Source organism: Sebastes fasciatus, chromosome 17, assembly GCF_043250625.1.
Source record: "Sebastes fasciatus isolate fSebFas1 chromosome 17, fSebFas1.pri, whole genome shotgun sequence".
Lineage (NCBI taxonomy): Eukaryota > Metazoa > Chordata > Actinopteri > Perciformes > Sebastidae > Sebastes > Sebastes fasciatus.
This window is the reverse complement of record NC_133811.1, coordinates 30164791-30182581: the sequence shown is the minus strand read 5'-3', so window position 1 is coordinate 30182581 and position 17791 is coordinate 30164791. Positions and strand designations below refer to the sequence as shown.

Sequence of the window (17791 nt, the reverse complement as noted above, 5' to 3'; positions counted from 1 at the left end):
TTCAAACATCAACAGAGGTGTTACATTTCTCTTGTTCAAGCAGTTTTCAGCGTCCACAGCTCTGAATCAGTTCAGGAGCATTCAGCCTGTCGGACAGAGCTGAACTGATCTGATGTTTGACTCTAAGAAGCTCTCTGACTCTCTTTCTGCTTTGCTTTCATTCATTTGCTTCTTGTTTTCATTTCAAAGTCAAAATCTGAGGTCAAATATTGTTTCATGGAAACTATCTGGTGTTTTATTATATTGTCTGTGCTGATAGTATAGGCCTGATGTGAGCCAAGACCAGTGTGTAGGCCTGTACTGAAGACACATAAATAAAAACACATTATTGGATATGGACTTGGAAAAGGATATAAGATGTTCCCTCCATCTCATTTAATAACCACATGGTTTGATTGCACACAGATGTGTTTAAAAGAGCAGATAATAAGAGCCCACACTGAGAAACTGTACTGCTGCATGTTACGGCTGGATGTGTTTCCTGTGCTGCCTCCTCCACGAGGTGCCCAGGTGTGCTGCGCTCCTCAACGAGGTGCCCAGGTGTGTTGCGCTCCTCAACGAGGTGCCCAGGTGTGCTGCTCTCCTCAACGAGTTGCCCAGGTGTGCTGCGCTCCTCAACGAGGTGCCCAGATGTGCTGCTCTCCTCAACGAGGTGTCCAGGTGTGCTGCTCTCCTCAACGAGGTGCCCAGGTGTGCTGCTCTCCTCAACGAGGTGCCCAGGTGTGCTGCATTTGCTAAACGAGGTTGTGAAGGAGGTGTTTCAAAGCTCCTGTGCCAGCAGCAGAAGAGAGAGGCTTCTGGTGTGGGGACTGCTGCTTCTGCTGCCTCTCAGTTTAGGACTTGATATTTAGTCTTGTTCATATTTTCTTGTTAATAAATCCTATGGATTAGAGAGTTTTAAAGGTGTCTTCTGTGTTTGGTTTGGGTCAGTGTGTTAGAGTGTTGTTCGTCCCATTAGGGCTGCCCGAGGGTGGGGCGTAACATGCACATCAGCTGCAGCTGTGAACCACTGGAGGCAGCACCTCACCACATTTACTCTCTAGAACATCAATGAAACAACACTTGGATTTGTTGGTTGACATTTTGATCAGGACTGTTTTCAATCCCAGCAGAGCAGTTCTACAGAACACAAGAACAATCAGACACTACTGCAGAGGATGTGACCTCTGACCTCCCACAACATTCATGCTGTTTCTGCAACTACGGGCATTTTTGAGTCCCACCAATGAAATTTTGGACTTTTGTTAAAATCTGCAGTGCAATGCTTGATAAACATATACACAGTGTTATTACACATATTCACATAAAATATCATTTTAATTTAATAAAATGTATGAAGCATTTTATGGGTCAAAACACCACTTTTCTTCATGTCCCACAACTGTGGTCTCAATGTTGAGATACATAAAATGAGCTAATTCAATTATAATATATTATTTAAAATGGAATTGTTTCATATAATATTACTTTACACCATATTAAAATTATTTATTTGTTTACAAATTATTTATATGATTTTTTCATCTAAATGCACCTGTCCCACACTTCTTACCAAGACACTGAACAAATACCATAATAAAAGTTTTACTCAAAGCCAAACAAATCTGGTTTCCATGGAAACAGAAGTCAGCAGGTGAGCACATTGATGACAGGTTAGGTCGCCCACATAGGTGACCCTCAAGATCAAGAAAAACAGGGTGAAGATCACCTTTTCTTCTCTAGTATTTATTGTGTGTCCTCACCATACAGCTTAGTAATTGTGTATTTTGATCTACATTTAATAAAATAACTTAATATTACTGTTGAATTCATGTATATTAGATGTTAAGAGTCAAAGCTAACTGTCATTTATCTGCAATATTAACAAAAATGTCATTTCTGCAACATGTCCTTAAGACATTAGACATTAGAACTGCAATATCTGTCATAAAAAACAACATATTTTATATGTTTTTGTATGAAGACTGCAATTAATGGTTACTGTCTACATTTTTCAGGGTGTAGAGAAAATCATGAAATATTTAAAATATATATATATATTATGTCAATATTTACAATGATGCACAAAGCTTGATGAAAATTAATTTATTTTTTAATATTATAGAATTTAAAAAAGCAAAATGTATAAAATGAAGGTTATTCTAATGTTGCTCAGAACAAGTGAATGAAACCATAAAAAATAAACATGTTACAGATTAAAATATGAACCACTATATGTAATGTTGTGTACCTGTTTATATTTATGACATACTCTGATGGTTGACATTAAAATGCATAGAGGGTGATTATTATTATTATTCTTCTTTAATGTGGGAGAGTGAAAAGTGAGCTTGCTGCAGAAACAGCCTCATCCATTTGTGCACATTTCATCCCATGAAGCTCCAAAAGGCGATAGAAGAGCTGAGCAGCAGAAGGTCAAATCCTCCTTTCATATGAGAACACAGGTGAGCGCGCAGAATAAAGCCCCGCGTGTCTCCCCATCCTCCTCCACAGGCTGAAAGAACATCATTCTACTTTCACTTTGAACAACCTCACTTTTACCCGGTTCTAAGTGACGTTGATGCTCAGCTTAAATCCCCATTGGCTCAGATGGAGGTTGATGTCTGCGCCCCTTCTCGTCTCCTCATTTCAGCCCTGCTGCTCGAGCTGGAAGGACGGTATCAGAGGTATCAGAGTGTCTCCAGAATCAGAAAAAGTCGTCCTCCTATCAAAGCTTCAAGATGCGACAGGTCCCAATGGAGCCGTTGATTGTGACTCTCCTGACAATAAGCCTACATGGCGCGGCAGCAGGTCAGTTCAGACTGCTTATTGAAGTAGAACCAACGAGTCAGTTGATGGTTGTTTTCCTGCTGAAACCAAACAACTTCCTGCTTTGTTGCTACAATATTTAATATGGTTCACTAATGTGTGTGAACTAAACACTTCATACATTATTATTATACACTCCCAACACCAAATAGAAACTGTCATCTGGAACCAAATAATACAGATTTCATGATTGAAAAAGAGCAAGAAGGAAATACTATGATATATTACCCTCTCTTAGTAAATAAATGATATTTAGAGAATAATTAGACAACACAGAAAAACACACATAATCAATAACAACCTACTGAACATTCATATCATCATCTATTTATTTTCTTCAGTGATATAATATTTCATATAGTATATTATTCTATCTAATAATGCTTTAACGTAGTACCTCCATACTGAGTTGTGTTGGTTGGGTCAGATGACATCACACTGATAGTTCCATTGACTGTACTATATCATGCTGTTTAGTAGAGCTACACTGATAAATCACACCTCCATATTATTTGCTGATATCAGCTTATTGCAGATATATGGTATCGGTGTATATATCGGCTGATAAGTAACAAGAAACTGAAGTGCAGAAATGCCAAACTGAGTTTGAGCTCATTCATAAACAGTGTCTCCATCACATAGTTTGTCCTCCAGAGAGCACCAGTTCATTTGTAAACTGTGAAATGTCCCACTGAGTTCTACTGGTCACAAAACAACAACAACTAAGGAATCTGTATCAAGTTTGTCTGTTTATGTTCTGTGTCTCTATTCAAAATACTGTCGGCCCATATGTTGAATATTGATATCAGTGTCGGCCTCAAAAATCCAGCATCGGTCGGGCGATGCTGTTTAAGGATTTGATGTATTAACAGAATCACATTTATTCTTGGACAGATTTGTTAAACATCTTTCAGTGCAGAATATTTAAAGTTCAGCTTAACACAGAAATATGAGCTAGATGCATTCAGACAGGAGAGGACAGTAGAGGACAGCAGAGGACAGTAGAGGACAGTAGAGGACAGTAGAGGACAGAAGAGGACAGCAGAGGACAGTAGAGGACAGCAGAGGACAGCAGAGGACAGTAGAGGACAGTAGAGGACAGTAGAGTAGAGGACAGCAGAGGACAGTAGAGGACAGCAGAGGACAGTAGAGGACAATAGAGGACAGTGGGAGACAGTGGATGACAGTGGAGGACAGCATAGGACAGCAGAGGACAGCAGGGTACAGCAGCGGATAGTAGAAGACAGTAGAGGACAGCAGAGGACAGCATAGGACAGCGGAGGACAGCAGAGGACAGCAGAGGACAGCAGAGGAGAGTAGAGGACAGCAGAGGAAAGCAGTGGACAGTAGAGGACAGTAGAGACAGACTTCAAACTAATGTGATAATGAGGAGTGTGAACTACTAATGATGCATCCTGAAGAATAAATGACTCCATTAACTGGAAACTAAACTGGACTTTGTCTTCACATTGAGATATCCAGCACTAGATACAAATAAATCAATAAATGATGTCTGTTTTTACAAACTGCTTTCTATCAATGAATGTCAGCTACACAACTGTATGACCTAAATATGAGACTCCTTTTATATTTTATTTCAGAATTAAAACAGTTTTCAAGACTAAATCATCAGAAATATTAAAGAGTGTCTGGAACTAAATATATTTATATATGTATTGACTACACAGAGATTATTAGGATGTCTTGTAGTTCTTTTTGATTCTGTGTTCAGAGAAATAACGTTATTCAGTGATTTATAAAAATATGATATAAAAACTGAAATCATGACGTTAACTTTCTCTTCCAGTGACTCACTCTATGAAGAATTTCTACACTGCGTCTACTGGATTCCCAAACTTCCCAGAGTTTGTGGTTGTTGGGTTGGTTGATGAAGTTGTGATCAATTACTATGACAGTAACACCAAGAGAGCAGAACCCAAACAGGACTGGATGAGCAACATCACAGATGATGATCCTCAGTACTGGGAGAGACAGACTGGGATCTTTATGGGTCAACAGCCGTACTTCAAAGTCAACCTTGAAGTTGCAAAGCAGCGCTTCAACCAAACTGGAGGTTTGTTCATGTTTCACTTTCTACTGATAAAATGTTGTTTATATTTTCATCCTGTATTTTAGTGAACAGATGTTACCACACACACAGTGTTTCTGTCCATCCCATAATAACCAGCAGAGATGATGAACCCTTTGTCTCCACTAGATTAGATCAGAATCAGTCTACTGAACTGCCCACAGTGAGTTGGTCCATAAGAACTCTGCTGCAGGAACCTGTTTATCACAACAGTTTTACAACCCACAGCTGATAGAGGAACATTACTGCCTGCTGGTTTCTTAAAGTACGGAGCAGGACTGTAAACGGGCCGCAGGCTGCTTCTGCTGGGTCCTCATATGAGAGGAGTAGCAGGAGGTTTTAATAAAGCTGGCTGACAGGACCACATGCTCAATGTCTCATTCAGACCACAGCTTTCACAAGTGGAACAGCATGATGACGATACTGTACTGATACACAGCCTGTCCATCACATAATATATATACATATACAGACGTGGACAAAATTGTTGGTACCCTTCCGTTAAAGAAAGTAAAACCCACAATGGTCACTGAAATAACTTGAAACTGACAAAAGTAATAATAAATAAAAAGTTACTGAAAATTAACTAATGAAAATCAGCTGTTGCTTTTGAATTGTGGTTCAACAGAATCATTTTAAAAAACAAACTGATGAAACTGGCCTAGACAAAAATGATGGTAGCCCTAGAAAAGATGTAAAATAATGTGACCATAGGGACATATTAAACTAAGGTGTGTCCTGTAATTAGCATCACAGGTGTCTTCAAACTTGTAATCAGTCAGTCTGCCTATTTAAAGGGTCAAAAGAAGTCACTGTGCTGTTTGGTATCATGGTGTGTACCACACTGAACATGGACCACAGAAAGCTAAGGAGAGAGTTGTCTCAGGAGATCAGAAAGAACATTATAGACCTTCATGTTAAAGGTAAAGGCTATAGGACCATCTCCAAGCAGCTTGATGTTCCTGTGACTACAGCTACTCATATTATTCAGAAGTTTAAGGTCCATGGGACTGTAGCCAACCTCCCTGGACGTGGCTGCAAGAGGAACATTGATGACATATTGAAGAGACGGATAATACGAATGGTAACCAAAGAGCCCAGAACAACTTCCAAAGAGATTAGAGGTGAACTCCAAGGTCAAGGTACATCAGTGTCAGATTGCACCATCCGTCACTGTTTGAGCCAAAGTGGACTTAATGGAAGACGACCCAGGAGGACACCAAATCATAAAAAAGCGAGACTGGAATTTGCCAAAATGCATATTGACAAGCCACAAAGCTTCTGGGAGAATGTCCTTTGGACAGATGAGACAAAACTGGAGCTTTTTGGCAAGTCACATCAGCTCTATGTTCACAGACGAAGAGATGAAGCATCCAAAGAAAAGAACACTGTACCTAATGTGAAACATGGAGGAGGCTCGGTTATGTTATGGGGCTGCTTTGCTGCATTTGGCACAGGGTGTCTTGAATCTGTGCAGGGTACAATGAAATCTCAAGACTATCAAGGCATTCTGGAGTGAAACGTGCTGCCCAGTGTCAGAAAGCTTGGTCTCAGTTGCAGGTCATGGGTCCTCAAACAGGATAATGACCCAAAACACAGCTAAAAACACCCAAGAATGGCTAAGAACAAAACATTGGACTATTCTGAAGTGGCCTTCTATGAGCCCTGATCTAAATCCTATTGAACATCTGTGGAAGGAGCTGAAACATGCAGTCTGGAGAAGGCACCCTTCAAACCTGAGACAGCTGGAGCAGTTTGCTCACGAGGAGTGGGCCAACATACCTGTCGACAGGTGCAGAAGTCTCATTGAGAGTTACAGAAATCACTTGATTGCAGTGATTGCCTCAAAAGGTTGTGCAATAAAATATTAAGTTAAGGGTACCATCATTTTTGTCCAGGCCAGTTTCATTAGTTTGTTTTTTAAAATGATTCTGCTGAACCATAATTCAAAAACAATGTCTGATTTTCATTAGTTAATTTTCAGTGAATTTTTATTTATTATTACTTTTGTCAGTTTCAAGTTATTTCAGTGACCATTGTGGGTTTTTCTTTCTTTAACGGAAGGGTACCAACAATTTTGTCCACGTCTGTATATATATATATTAGGGGTGTCACGAAATATCGTGTCCCGAAATATCGCGATATAAAAACGTGACGATATGCATCGTTGAGACGATAACTGGATGGCGATATCAGGTCATAATAGGTACTACGTACATACGGGGCTCCGGGGCTGAAGCTGCAGCCTCTCGGGGTGCAACTCATGCTCAGTAAAATCTGGTCTGTCCTCGCCCAAATTGAACCAATCAATCGTAACGCACGGCCGCAGCTTCTGTGTCGGAGCTCCACACACATCAACACACACACAGAGCAGTCAGTGAACAGCTGATCAGAGAGGCCGCGGTGGAGAGACGAGTTGACGCTACGCTCGTTGCTGTTAGGAAGTGCAATAAAACTCTGCAAGTGTAAAGCAAAGATCCGTTATTACACCTGTTCAACAAGCATAAACACACATTATAATATCGTATCGTATCGAGATCGTGAACCCAATATCGTGTATCGTATAGTGAGCTGAGTGAATCGTCACACCCCTAATAAATATATATATATATATATAGCTGCTGAGCAGCTGGAGTCTAGTGACTCATCCTGGACTGAAAGTGTCCTTCAGTGGAAGCTTCTAGAGCAGCCTCAGGACAGTCTGGTCTGGAGTTTGTCACAGGAAGAGGATGTTGTTGGACTGATCCACTGGCTGCAGGGTCTCAGTGGGTGTAAGGTTCAGTCCAGGATCAGGTTTAATGTGAGTCTGCTAGTCAGGACTCTGTTCCTGCAGCTCACATGAAGCCACAGCACCTTCAGCAGTGGAGAGAAACTGTTGGTCTCAGTGGAGGCACTGTGTCTCTGTGGTAAAAAGAGGATCTGAACTGTGTTAGGATGTCACTCTGTTTCCCAGCAGTCTCTGCCTCTCTGTCTCTCTCCAAGACGTCCACACTGTCCACATGATGATTGGCTGTAAGTGTCTTTCATGGAGCCAATAACAGCAGGAGGTGTAGATCCTCTGTCTTGGTGTCTGTGGATCAGTGTGTCTCTGTGGTAAAGATGTGATATCAACTGATAATAGATGACTGGGCTGTGATCTCACTCTGGTTTAATGCCGTCTCTGTCTCTCTCTCTCAGATGTCCACATTCTCCAGTGGATGGTTGGCTGTGAATGGGACGATGAGACTGAGGAGGTTAAAGGTTATAATCAGTATGGTTATGATGGAGAAGACTTCATATCATTTGACCTGGAGACAGAGACATGCGTCGCTGCAAAACAACAGGCTGTCATCACCAAACACAAGTGGGATAATGACAAAGCTTTTATAGTACGGAGAAAACACTACCTCACCCAGGAGTGTCCTGAGTATCTGAAGAAGTATGTGAACTATGGGAGGAGCGTTCTGCTGAGAACAGGTAGAATCACATGACCTGAACAATCTTCATATGTCTCCTCTGTTTCTAAGCAACAGTAACATTACAGTACATGTCACCAACATACAGAGACCCACTGCGTCTCTCTTTACACACATTTCTCTTTCTTTCATTTCCTCTCACCTCTCTCACACTTTGGTATCGACACAAAATAACGTCCCATTGCTCACAGACTACTTGACCAGTAATGAGAATAGTTTGATCCCTGAACAGATACAGGTGTCTGCTAACAATTTATATCTAGTTTTTATTAGAGCTAAACCTGAACGTGAAAGACACAATTTAGATAAATGTACAAGGAGTGCATTTTCCCAAATTCTTCCTCCCCGGGACGGTTGGGACATCTTGTTCTGGACTAAACAAATATCATTTAAATTGAATAAATGCAGTCTAAATATTAACACCTTATATTTAAAAAGTCTCTGTCCCTACTGTCCCCCTGTCCCAACCGACCCCGCTCTCCCCTATGTGTTACGAAGGCATTTAAAACACATCAAACAGGAATGCTAATATTAATATGCAGTAAATAATAATACTGTTGTCTTTACTCTCCAGAGCTTCCCTCAGTGTCTCTCCTCCAGAAGACTCCCTCCTCTCCAGTCAGCTGCCACGCTACAGGTTTCTACCCTGACAGAGCCACACTGTTCTGGAGGAAAGATGGAGAGGAGCTTCATGAGGACGTGGACCTCGGAGAGATCCTCCCCAACCACGATGGAACCTTCCAGATGAGTGTCGACCTGAAACTTTCATCAGTCCCACCTGAAGACTGGACGAGGTACGACTGTGTGTTTCAGCTCTCTGGTGTGAAGGACGACCTCGTCACCAGACTGGACAAAGCGGTGATCAGGACCAACAGAGGTGAGACTGAGATCAGGAGTGATGGAGATGGCAAACACACATTTAGTTCACTGTCACTGTCCTGCAGTTCATGTAGTTTTATGTGGATGGGAAGTTGTGTTGTTGTCACTTTCTATCATCTAGTTTTTATATATAATTTGAAGGTTTAGATCAGTATTAAACCAATGCACGTGCTCCTCTAGACCCGGAGTTATTACCACCATTTCTGCTGTGCTGCCTGTCCACTGTTTACTTAGCTTTGATTAATATAGAAACATATCAATAATCAAACAGACAAAACACAATTTCATTGTCTTATGGATGTTCTTCTCTTCTAACCTGCTTCATGTGTTCAGGTTGTGACTATTTGTTGTTATTTTGTGCTCAACAGAGAAAGAGAAGCCCACTGACATGACCGTCCCCATCATCGCTGCAGTGGTTGTTCTTGCTCTCGTCCTCATCGCTGTGATTGGAGTCGTCATTTATAAAAAGAAGAACGGTGAGAAACCCAAACAGAAACATCGTCTCTTGTCTTTTCCTCTCTGTTTTGATTTTAGACTTTTGAGTTGATGCTTTTATCCAAACTAATTTCACTTCCCAGCACATCTAAATGTGTTTGAACCAGCAGTCAGTGCTGTAAGGCTCAGAGCCACAGTTTGATGATAATATGACTATAGCATGATGATGTAAGGGAGAGGTGATGGAAGATAAATGATGTCAAACAAAAGGTAGAAGGGATTTATTTATGAGTTTGAGTGAGTAGAAGAGCGGGTCATCACTGGAAACATTAAAGGAGACAAAGTCTGACATCTTCAACTGTGACAACATCAATAATTAGTCTTGTCTTTTTATTTCAGCCAAACGCCCTCCATCTCGTAAGTACAACTTGTTTTTATTCTATTTCCTCTGAGCTGAATCTCTGTAGATTAAAAAGAGTTAGTGTATTTTGTGCTGAAGGACTTCTTCCTGCAGTGTTTGCTGAGGGCTAACAATGTGTTTCTGACCTTACAGCTGTAAACAACGCTGAGGTCTTGGAGGAACTGAATCCAGGATCCTAAATGATGAACACACCAGCCTGCACACAGTGAGTTGCTTCATATGGGACATGAAGCATTTACACCTGTTGTTAAACAAAGCTGCCTTAAACTATGTGCAGAAGGAGCTTCTGTGATTGTTTCTTTATCCGCTGTAAAACTTCTGTGACACGTTGTAGCTGGAAAGAACATCTTTGAGTTTTTCCACAACGAAGGTGAAACTGTTTAATATGACGTGAAGTGAGATTATTAAGAGAAAGACGGAGATGCTTTCAGAAAGCTTCACATCAGCAGCTCAGATAAACTGTCTGTAGATTAAAAACTCAAATATTAACCTTTAGAAAAACAGAGACACCAATTTATTAAAATGGTGTCGAACCAAATTAAAATAAACGATTTATACTAACAACATGTTAACACTTCAATGACTGAATCATGGATATCTGAGGTCTACATGAGGCTGTAAATATGTGCTTTTGTTGAACTGAACTCTCCAAACATTTATGGTAAATAGTTTGTTTTCTATTTTATGTATTTTTATTTTCTTTTTGCCTCTTTAGGTTTATGGATACATTCTGCACTGGATCAAGGAGCGGTGCCACATTCTCCTCCGTCAACTGGGAATTCATTGGTTATTTTTCATTCATATCACAAATTGGTGGAATAATAATAGTAATAGGCCTCCGTCGGTCAGTGTGTGACCATGGTTGGCGCATCCTACGGATCTGGCTGTCTGGTACAGCGTCTCTTGTGACTGAAAAGCCCTATGCAAGAGTGGCAGTCTCAATCACAGAGTTCGCATCTGTGTGTGGTTTCTGGTCTGCCTGCGTTGCTGCGTTCTTTCCTACGGGTCCTCTTGTCTGCCGCTGTGTCCTTCAGTTTTTGTTCCCCTGTCATGAGGTGTTGGTATGAGGTGCTTCTCCACCTTGTGCAGTCAACCGCAAGAGCCTCCCAGGACTTGGTGTCGATGTCCAGGGCCTTCATGTCTCGCTTGCAGACATCTTTGAAGCGCAGGTGGGGGCGGCCTGTTGTTCTGCTCCCAGTTGACAGTTCTCCATAGAGGAGGTCTTTGAGGATGCGACAATCCTCCATGCGGCTGCGCTGGCTGAGCTGAGTGTGCATGCTGGTGAGGCCAGCGCGGGTCAGAACCTCGGTGTTGCCCAGGATGCGGCGGAGGCTTCTTAGATGGAAGGAGTTGAGTCGTCTCTCCTGCCTGCTGTAGGTTGTCCATGTCTCGCTGCCATACATCAGGACAGCAGTGTGCTGACGACGCAGGCATTGTATACTGCCATCTTTGTTTTAACTGTTAGCTTGGTATTTTCCCACACTCGTTTGGAGAGGCGGGCGAGTGTTTTTGCTGCCTTCCCAATCCTCTTGTCGATTTCGTGTCCAGGGAAATGTTGTTGCTAATAGTCGACCCGAGGTAGGTGAACTGGTGGACAACATCCAGTTCATAGTTGTCAATGGTGATAACTGGTGGAGCCTTGGTGTCTTGTCCCAGGACATTTGTTTTCTTCTGGCTGATGGTCAATCCAAAGTCTTTGCAGGCCTGGGAAAAGTGATCCATCAGTGTCTTAAGTTCTTGCTGAATGTGGGTCACAACAGCTGCGTCATCGGCAAACAGCATGTCTCTATATATATTCTTTTTGCATCTTTAGGTTTAAGGATACATTCTGCACTGGATCAAGGAGCGGTGCCACATTCTCCTCCGTCAACTGGGAATTCATTGGTTATTCTTCATTCATATCATAAACTGGGGGAATCAGGGTTGGCAATTTATTTGTAGATGCTCATTGATTGGAGTACAAAGAAATTAGAAAAACAAATACAAATATTATCAAACATAAATGGAGACATTAAATTATTTGGATAATTTAGTTAAAAAGAGTTTAATTTCCTCTGATAAAATATTAGTTTAAATGTTGGTAAATCAAATGAGGATGATTATTTTTGGAGAGAAGTAAAACAATGAAAGCATCACAGAACTCTTCATACATAATAAAGACTAAACAATAAATCCACCATAGTTACAGTTTGATGCTTCTGCTGTTGGGGTTTTCTGCTTAGTGGTAACACAAACGTTAATTTACAGATATAGACACCATAGAAATATTTCTATGATAGACACACACACACATCCACGTACACTCGGGTCTGTCAATATGATGATATATACCTTGAGATAACAGATAGTCAATACTGCTAATCAATCAGCAGCATCCAGTGATGATCCCCTATGCACACACACACACACACACACACACACACACACACACACACACACACACACACAATAGAAACATCAGTTCAACATTTATTTTCCAGTTGTGTAAATAGTTTGTTTGAATATTTCAAAATTTTGAAGATCTTGTTTTTCCAAAGCAAATAATCATTTTTGTCTTTGAGGTTTTTTCTTAATTAATCAGGAGTATGTTGTTTTAGCTGATCTTCTAAAGGGTGGTGGGATGTTTGAAGCTTCTCAGCACACTGATAGAAATGTTCTTGTAAATATTTCCTGCTAGTATTTTTGGGATAAGAGACGATTTCTCTCTTAGTTTTATAAACGTAAAGAAATTGAACAGCGATGCTCAAAATCCCGTCTTGTGTTGGGTTAAGTAGATGAACGTTGAATGAAGTTGCTCTGCTGTTTCACTCCTTTTGTTCTGTTTTGCTTTTCAATAAAATCCCCAATATTCCAAAGTTCTGTCTTTTTGTGATTCCATATATATGCTCACACATCTGTGACTGTAGATACAATAATATGAATATTGTAGCTGTGGGCGTCAATATTTGATTTCTATCACAGAGGCATAATTATTTTAACCAAAGGAAATGTAAAATAGATCAAGAATAGAAGATATGACAATATGTTTTGATTTGTTTTATAAACACAGATATGAAACTCTCCAGATAACACTAATGATCTGGAACAGGCAGAAGCAGTGAGTCCCAATGAACCTACCCACAATGCAACTTGATTAACTCCTTTTTAATGTCTCTCTGCTGAACCCTGCTGTTTTTTATTTCTGGTAGGCTATGAGGCCTTTTCAGGACTCAGTAACGGGGTTAGAGCTCCTCCACTGGCCACAAACAGCACAACCCTCTGGAGCATTTCTCGTAAATCCCCTGATGAGTGTTAGGTTTCGTTTCTGTGTTGTTTGACAGAGATCCAGCATGATCTGCATATTGTGTCTGATAGAGGAACATTACTGCCTGCTGGTTTCTTAAAGTACGGAGCAGGACTGTAAACGGGCCGCAGGCTGCTTCTGCTGGGTCCTCATATGAGAGGAGTAGCAGGAGGTTTTAATAAAGCTGGCTGACAGGACCACATGCTCAATGTCTCATTCAGACCACAGCTTTCACAAGTAGAACAGCATGATGACGATACTGTACTGATACACAGCCTGTCCATCCCATAATATATATATATATTGATGGTTACGGCTGTCAGTTGTGCCAACAACACAACATTAGACTTAAAAATAAAACATACTTAAAAATGTTAAAATAAAAAATAAATATGAAAAATAAATAAAAAGTTAAAAATAAAAATAGAAAATTGGAAAATAGAAAAAAAATAGAATAAAATGAAATAAAATGAAATAAAAAATAACTTCAACTGGAATTTAAAATCACATTTTGCTGCTCTCTGGCACAAAAGACAGGAACTGCAGTTATTTCATGATGGTTACGGCTGTCAGTTGTGCCAACAACACAACATTAAACTTAAAAATAAAACATACTTAAAAATGTTAAAATAAAAAATAAATATGAAAAGGCAGGCAGAGGAGCAGAGACTCCGGTCCTGGAGACTAAAGCTACGGTCTCCCCTGCGTCCTCCGACCGCGGCCAACACTGTTTAACAGACGGGCTTCACCAGATAGCTTCCATGTAGTTTGTGTTGGAGTCTGAGTCTGAACAGCATAGCCATACGCGAGCGTGCATACGAGAGCGCGCACATGGTAGACCGACCCGGTAGATTTATATGTGTAAAAAGTTACAAACAGTCCCCTTAAGGGCAACAGGAATAATGGCGGGAATCTAATTATTATTATTACTATTATTATTATTATTATAGTTATTATTGTTATTATTATTATTATTGTTATTATTATTATTACTATTATTAATAAATTTTTTTTTTTTTTTAATGTTATTTAATTTTAATTTAATTAAAAAAAATAATTCTGCCAATCTACTGCTCCACACTCCAGTCCAGTAGGTGGAGGTAATGCAACTGGTTTGCCAACCGCCAATGAACACAAAAGAAGAAGAAGAAGAACCTAATTTTGCCCGGAGTATTAGAAAAGCAACACTCTTGAGTGTGTCACAGTGAAAAGGGTCCGTGCTGTCACTCAAACAGCGGTAAGAACTCAACCGGATCATTGACTGAGAGACGGTTGACCGGCGGAGATCATCACTGATGCTGCTGCTGGTTTAGTCTTGTTCAGTCACAAACGTGGTGAGAAGTACACATGGGCTTATGGGAAATGTTTAAAATTACTGCTTTATTTAATATTTCCTCAAACATAATTATAAAATACTTTGGGTTTAAATAAATAATTAAAAATAGTAAATAAATAAAACAATATTAATACACTTTCAAAGGTTTTTCACCTAAATGACTAATGGCTAATAATAATTCCTACATGAACTGAACTTTCAACTCAACCTACAAAATAAAGGAGGGAAAAAGGAAAAGCTGTTTTAAAAATCTTCAGTGGACGTTTCAATCTTTCTCAAGTTGGGAAACTGCACATGTTTGAACAATAACTTGACAGTGACTGCTACAATACTATTAATATTGTAGCTGTGTTTTTTTACAGCTCTTTGTGCTGTGAACTTTGTGATCTTTAGTTTATTGATATAAATGAAACATGTGAGTATAGCTGGATGTGGAGGACTCACATCGTCTGAAATAGTTGTTTAGTTACATTTTCATCATATTGATACAAAAATACAGACAATTGAATTGACATATCTTTTTTTTCCTGGTTGAAGCTAATGTCGACATCAGCTAAAATAAAAAAAGAATTTCTGTCACAGAAAAAAGACACACTTCTTTTGTCAGCTTATCATGTCTTTTGGACCACGGTTGTTAGTTTGAATCCCTGGACGAAAATAAATAAATAAAAACATGTTTAGAAAAAAAAAAAAAAAGTTTATTAGGACTCCACCATGCATGTGAGAGTTTATGCAGTTACAATTGAAAAGTCAACACAACTTGATGAAAACAAAATAAAACCTGGAGCAAATAAGCAGAGCTAAAAACATGCACAAATCAAATAACACATGACTAATAAATAGTATATAGTAAAGGACATAAGTGGTTTCCCTTTTTCAATTTAATGACAACTTTATTGTGTACAGGTTTGCAGAATAACATTTTCCTAAAAACACACATTTTCCTGAAGTGCACAGACAAAGTGGCATCTTCCTTGGCAGAACTTCACCAGCGAGTTGAAATAACACAGAAAACTCCACTGAACTGATTACAGCTGAAATACATCTGAATTGAAACCTTGCTGTTAGTAAGTGTTAGTAGAGTGGTGACTTGTCAAGCAAACAGTGCTACTGTATTAAATATCAAATATATATACTGTATAAATACATCTATATCCATAATGTATAGCCACTTCAGAGCATCATTACACTTAACATCCTATTACAAGAATCACACTTCCTTTTCTATAGATAATCTCCTCCTACTTTGGTAATTCCACAGTAAAGTAGCATACAGCATGCATGATAATAGTAGTATTCACCTGCAAATAAATGAAATGTATACCTTCAGAAAGCCATTTCAATAGATTTGGCTGTGCTGTAATCAGCAGTGCAGAGAAGAGAACACAGTCACAGATAGACAGACAGTGAGGTGTTTAGGCTGGTACACCATGGAGGAAAAACAACGGAATATTACTGGTTGTTTTCATCGTGAGATTTTTAAATATGTCTTAAAATGCATGCTGATACCAAAAAGAAAAAGAAAAAAGATATAGTTCCAACATAAAACATGTTTTGAATCCCCAGCCCCAGAGCGTATGGGTGGAGGGTGACGGTGTGATAGGGTTATGGTATATAAGGCAAGTTGAAGCACTTTTTAGAAACAAGCGCTTCAGAGCGATACGGAAGCCCTGAGAGGCAAGTGAGAAAAAAACCAACTGATTTCTCTCCTGTGTTTATGACTTAAAGTGGCAGTAGTCAGTATATTTTTGGCAAAAATTCCATAATAACCTTTCAGCATATTGTAATTCAAGTGTTCTGAGAGAAAACTAGACTTCTCCTCCTCATGGCTCTGTTTTCAGACTTTAGAAAATCTAGCCAGTGACGGGAGACTTTGACCAATCACAGGTCATTTCATTGAGAGAGCGTTCCTATTGGCTGTGCTCCGGTCATGTGACCGGTACTTGGCGTTCCTTCACCAGATTTCACAATGGCGGCGGCGTCACAAACTTTCTCATTTTCCAGCTAAACCGTGCACTACAAGATGATTCTGAAAACATGTGAGGAGAGAAATAGGCATTAACTTAACAGAATATTGATTCATATCTGATCAGCGCTGCCTAGTTTGACCGTTTGGTCGGAGTTCAGAGTGATTAACAGCCGGCTCTCATAGACGGCAGCTGGACAGCAGACCAAACAATCGAACAAATACGTTGCAATGATAATCTTTTAAGCTCCTTAATTTTTTTTCATCTGTGAGAGTTTTTCTTTTTTTTTAAGTTTTTTTTTCAATCTGTGAAAACAGGTGAAGAAAAAAAAGTTTTGTGTCAGGTGAAGAGTTTGTTGTTGTAATACTCATTTCAGCCACAAGAGGATGTTCTAAATTTGCACAACTTGCTTAACTTTAATTTACATAACTTGCTAAATAATACATACAATATATGTTCCTTGTGTTTAGAGTGCATGGAGAAAGATTTTTTTTTTTTCATCTGTTCTTAAACCCTTTTAGATAACATCCCACATCCACAAATATGTAGGATATTACTACTGACATTCATGTTAATATCACATCACAATGGCTGCTGGATTAGCCGTGTGTTTACTACGTGTTTATTTGCAAATGGGGCGGGGAAGTGAGATCGGATCACAAGTGGTCACTGGAGACGCATGTGGAGACGCATTCTAGTGCCAGGTGTGAACAGACGTATTTAAAGCTGTCCACTTGTGATCGGATCACTGAGGCCGCGTGTTAACACCAGGTCTGAACAGGGCCTTAGAAAAATGGATAACCACAATTTTTTTTTTCTCACTTGTATCTCAGGGCTTCCGTAGAGCTAGCTCGTAAAACGTTCACTAGCATATCATTCTGGGTGACAGATGCATTGACTCTAAGATGAGAAAAATACTAATATACTGTATAATGTAAGAGCTTTACACTTCCCTGCAATGGATTGTTTGGTATTAACTTTGTAGCATAAAGAAATAAGTTAACAAATAAGTACAGCACACAGTAAGTGTACAGCAAGATTGACTAAAGTGAAGAAAAGAATAACCAACTTCTCATTTTCTCGATTCCCGACCACCAATCTATCTTCATCAACATCAT

At 39.7% G+C, this 17791-nt stretch overlaps 1 protein-coding gene across 3 annotated transcripts; it reads left to right on the top strand.

The window, feature by feature from the left end:
* Positions 1-2696: 2696 nt before the first annotated feature.
* Positions 2697-12542, top strand: LOC141754398 (class I histocompatibility antigen, F10 alpha chain-like). Of its 3 annotated transcripts, none has more exons than XM_074613435.1 (8): positions 2697-2790; positions 4616-4882; positions 8075-8353; positions 8927-9210; positions 9611-9707; positions 10066-10083; positions 10220-10292; positions 10803-12542. In XM_074613435.1, the coding sequence occupies exons 1-7, from the start codon at positions 2721-2723 to the stop codon at positions 10264-10266; spliced, it is 1062 nt and encodes a 353-aa protein (XP_074469536.1). In that variant the 5' UTR covers positions 2697-2720; the 3' UTR covers positions 10267-10292; positions 10803-12542. The 3 variants fall into 3 exon arrangements, with proteins under 3 accessions (XP_074469536.1, XP_074469534.1, XP_074469535.1); XM_074613433.1 differs by having other exon boundaries at positions 2700-2790; positions 8927-9229; positions 9600-9707; XM_074613434.1 differs by having other exon boundaries at positions 2703-2790; positions 8927-9229; positions 9606-9707.
* Positions 12543-17791: the final 5249 nt, after the last annotated feature.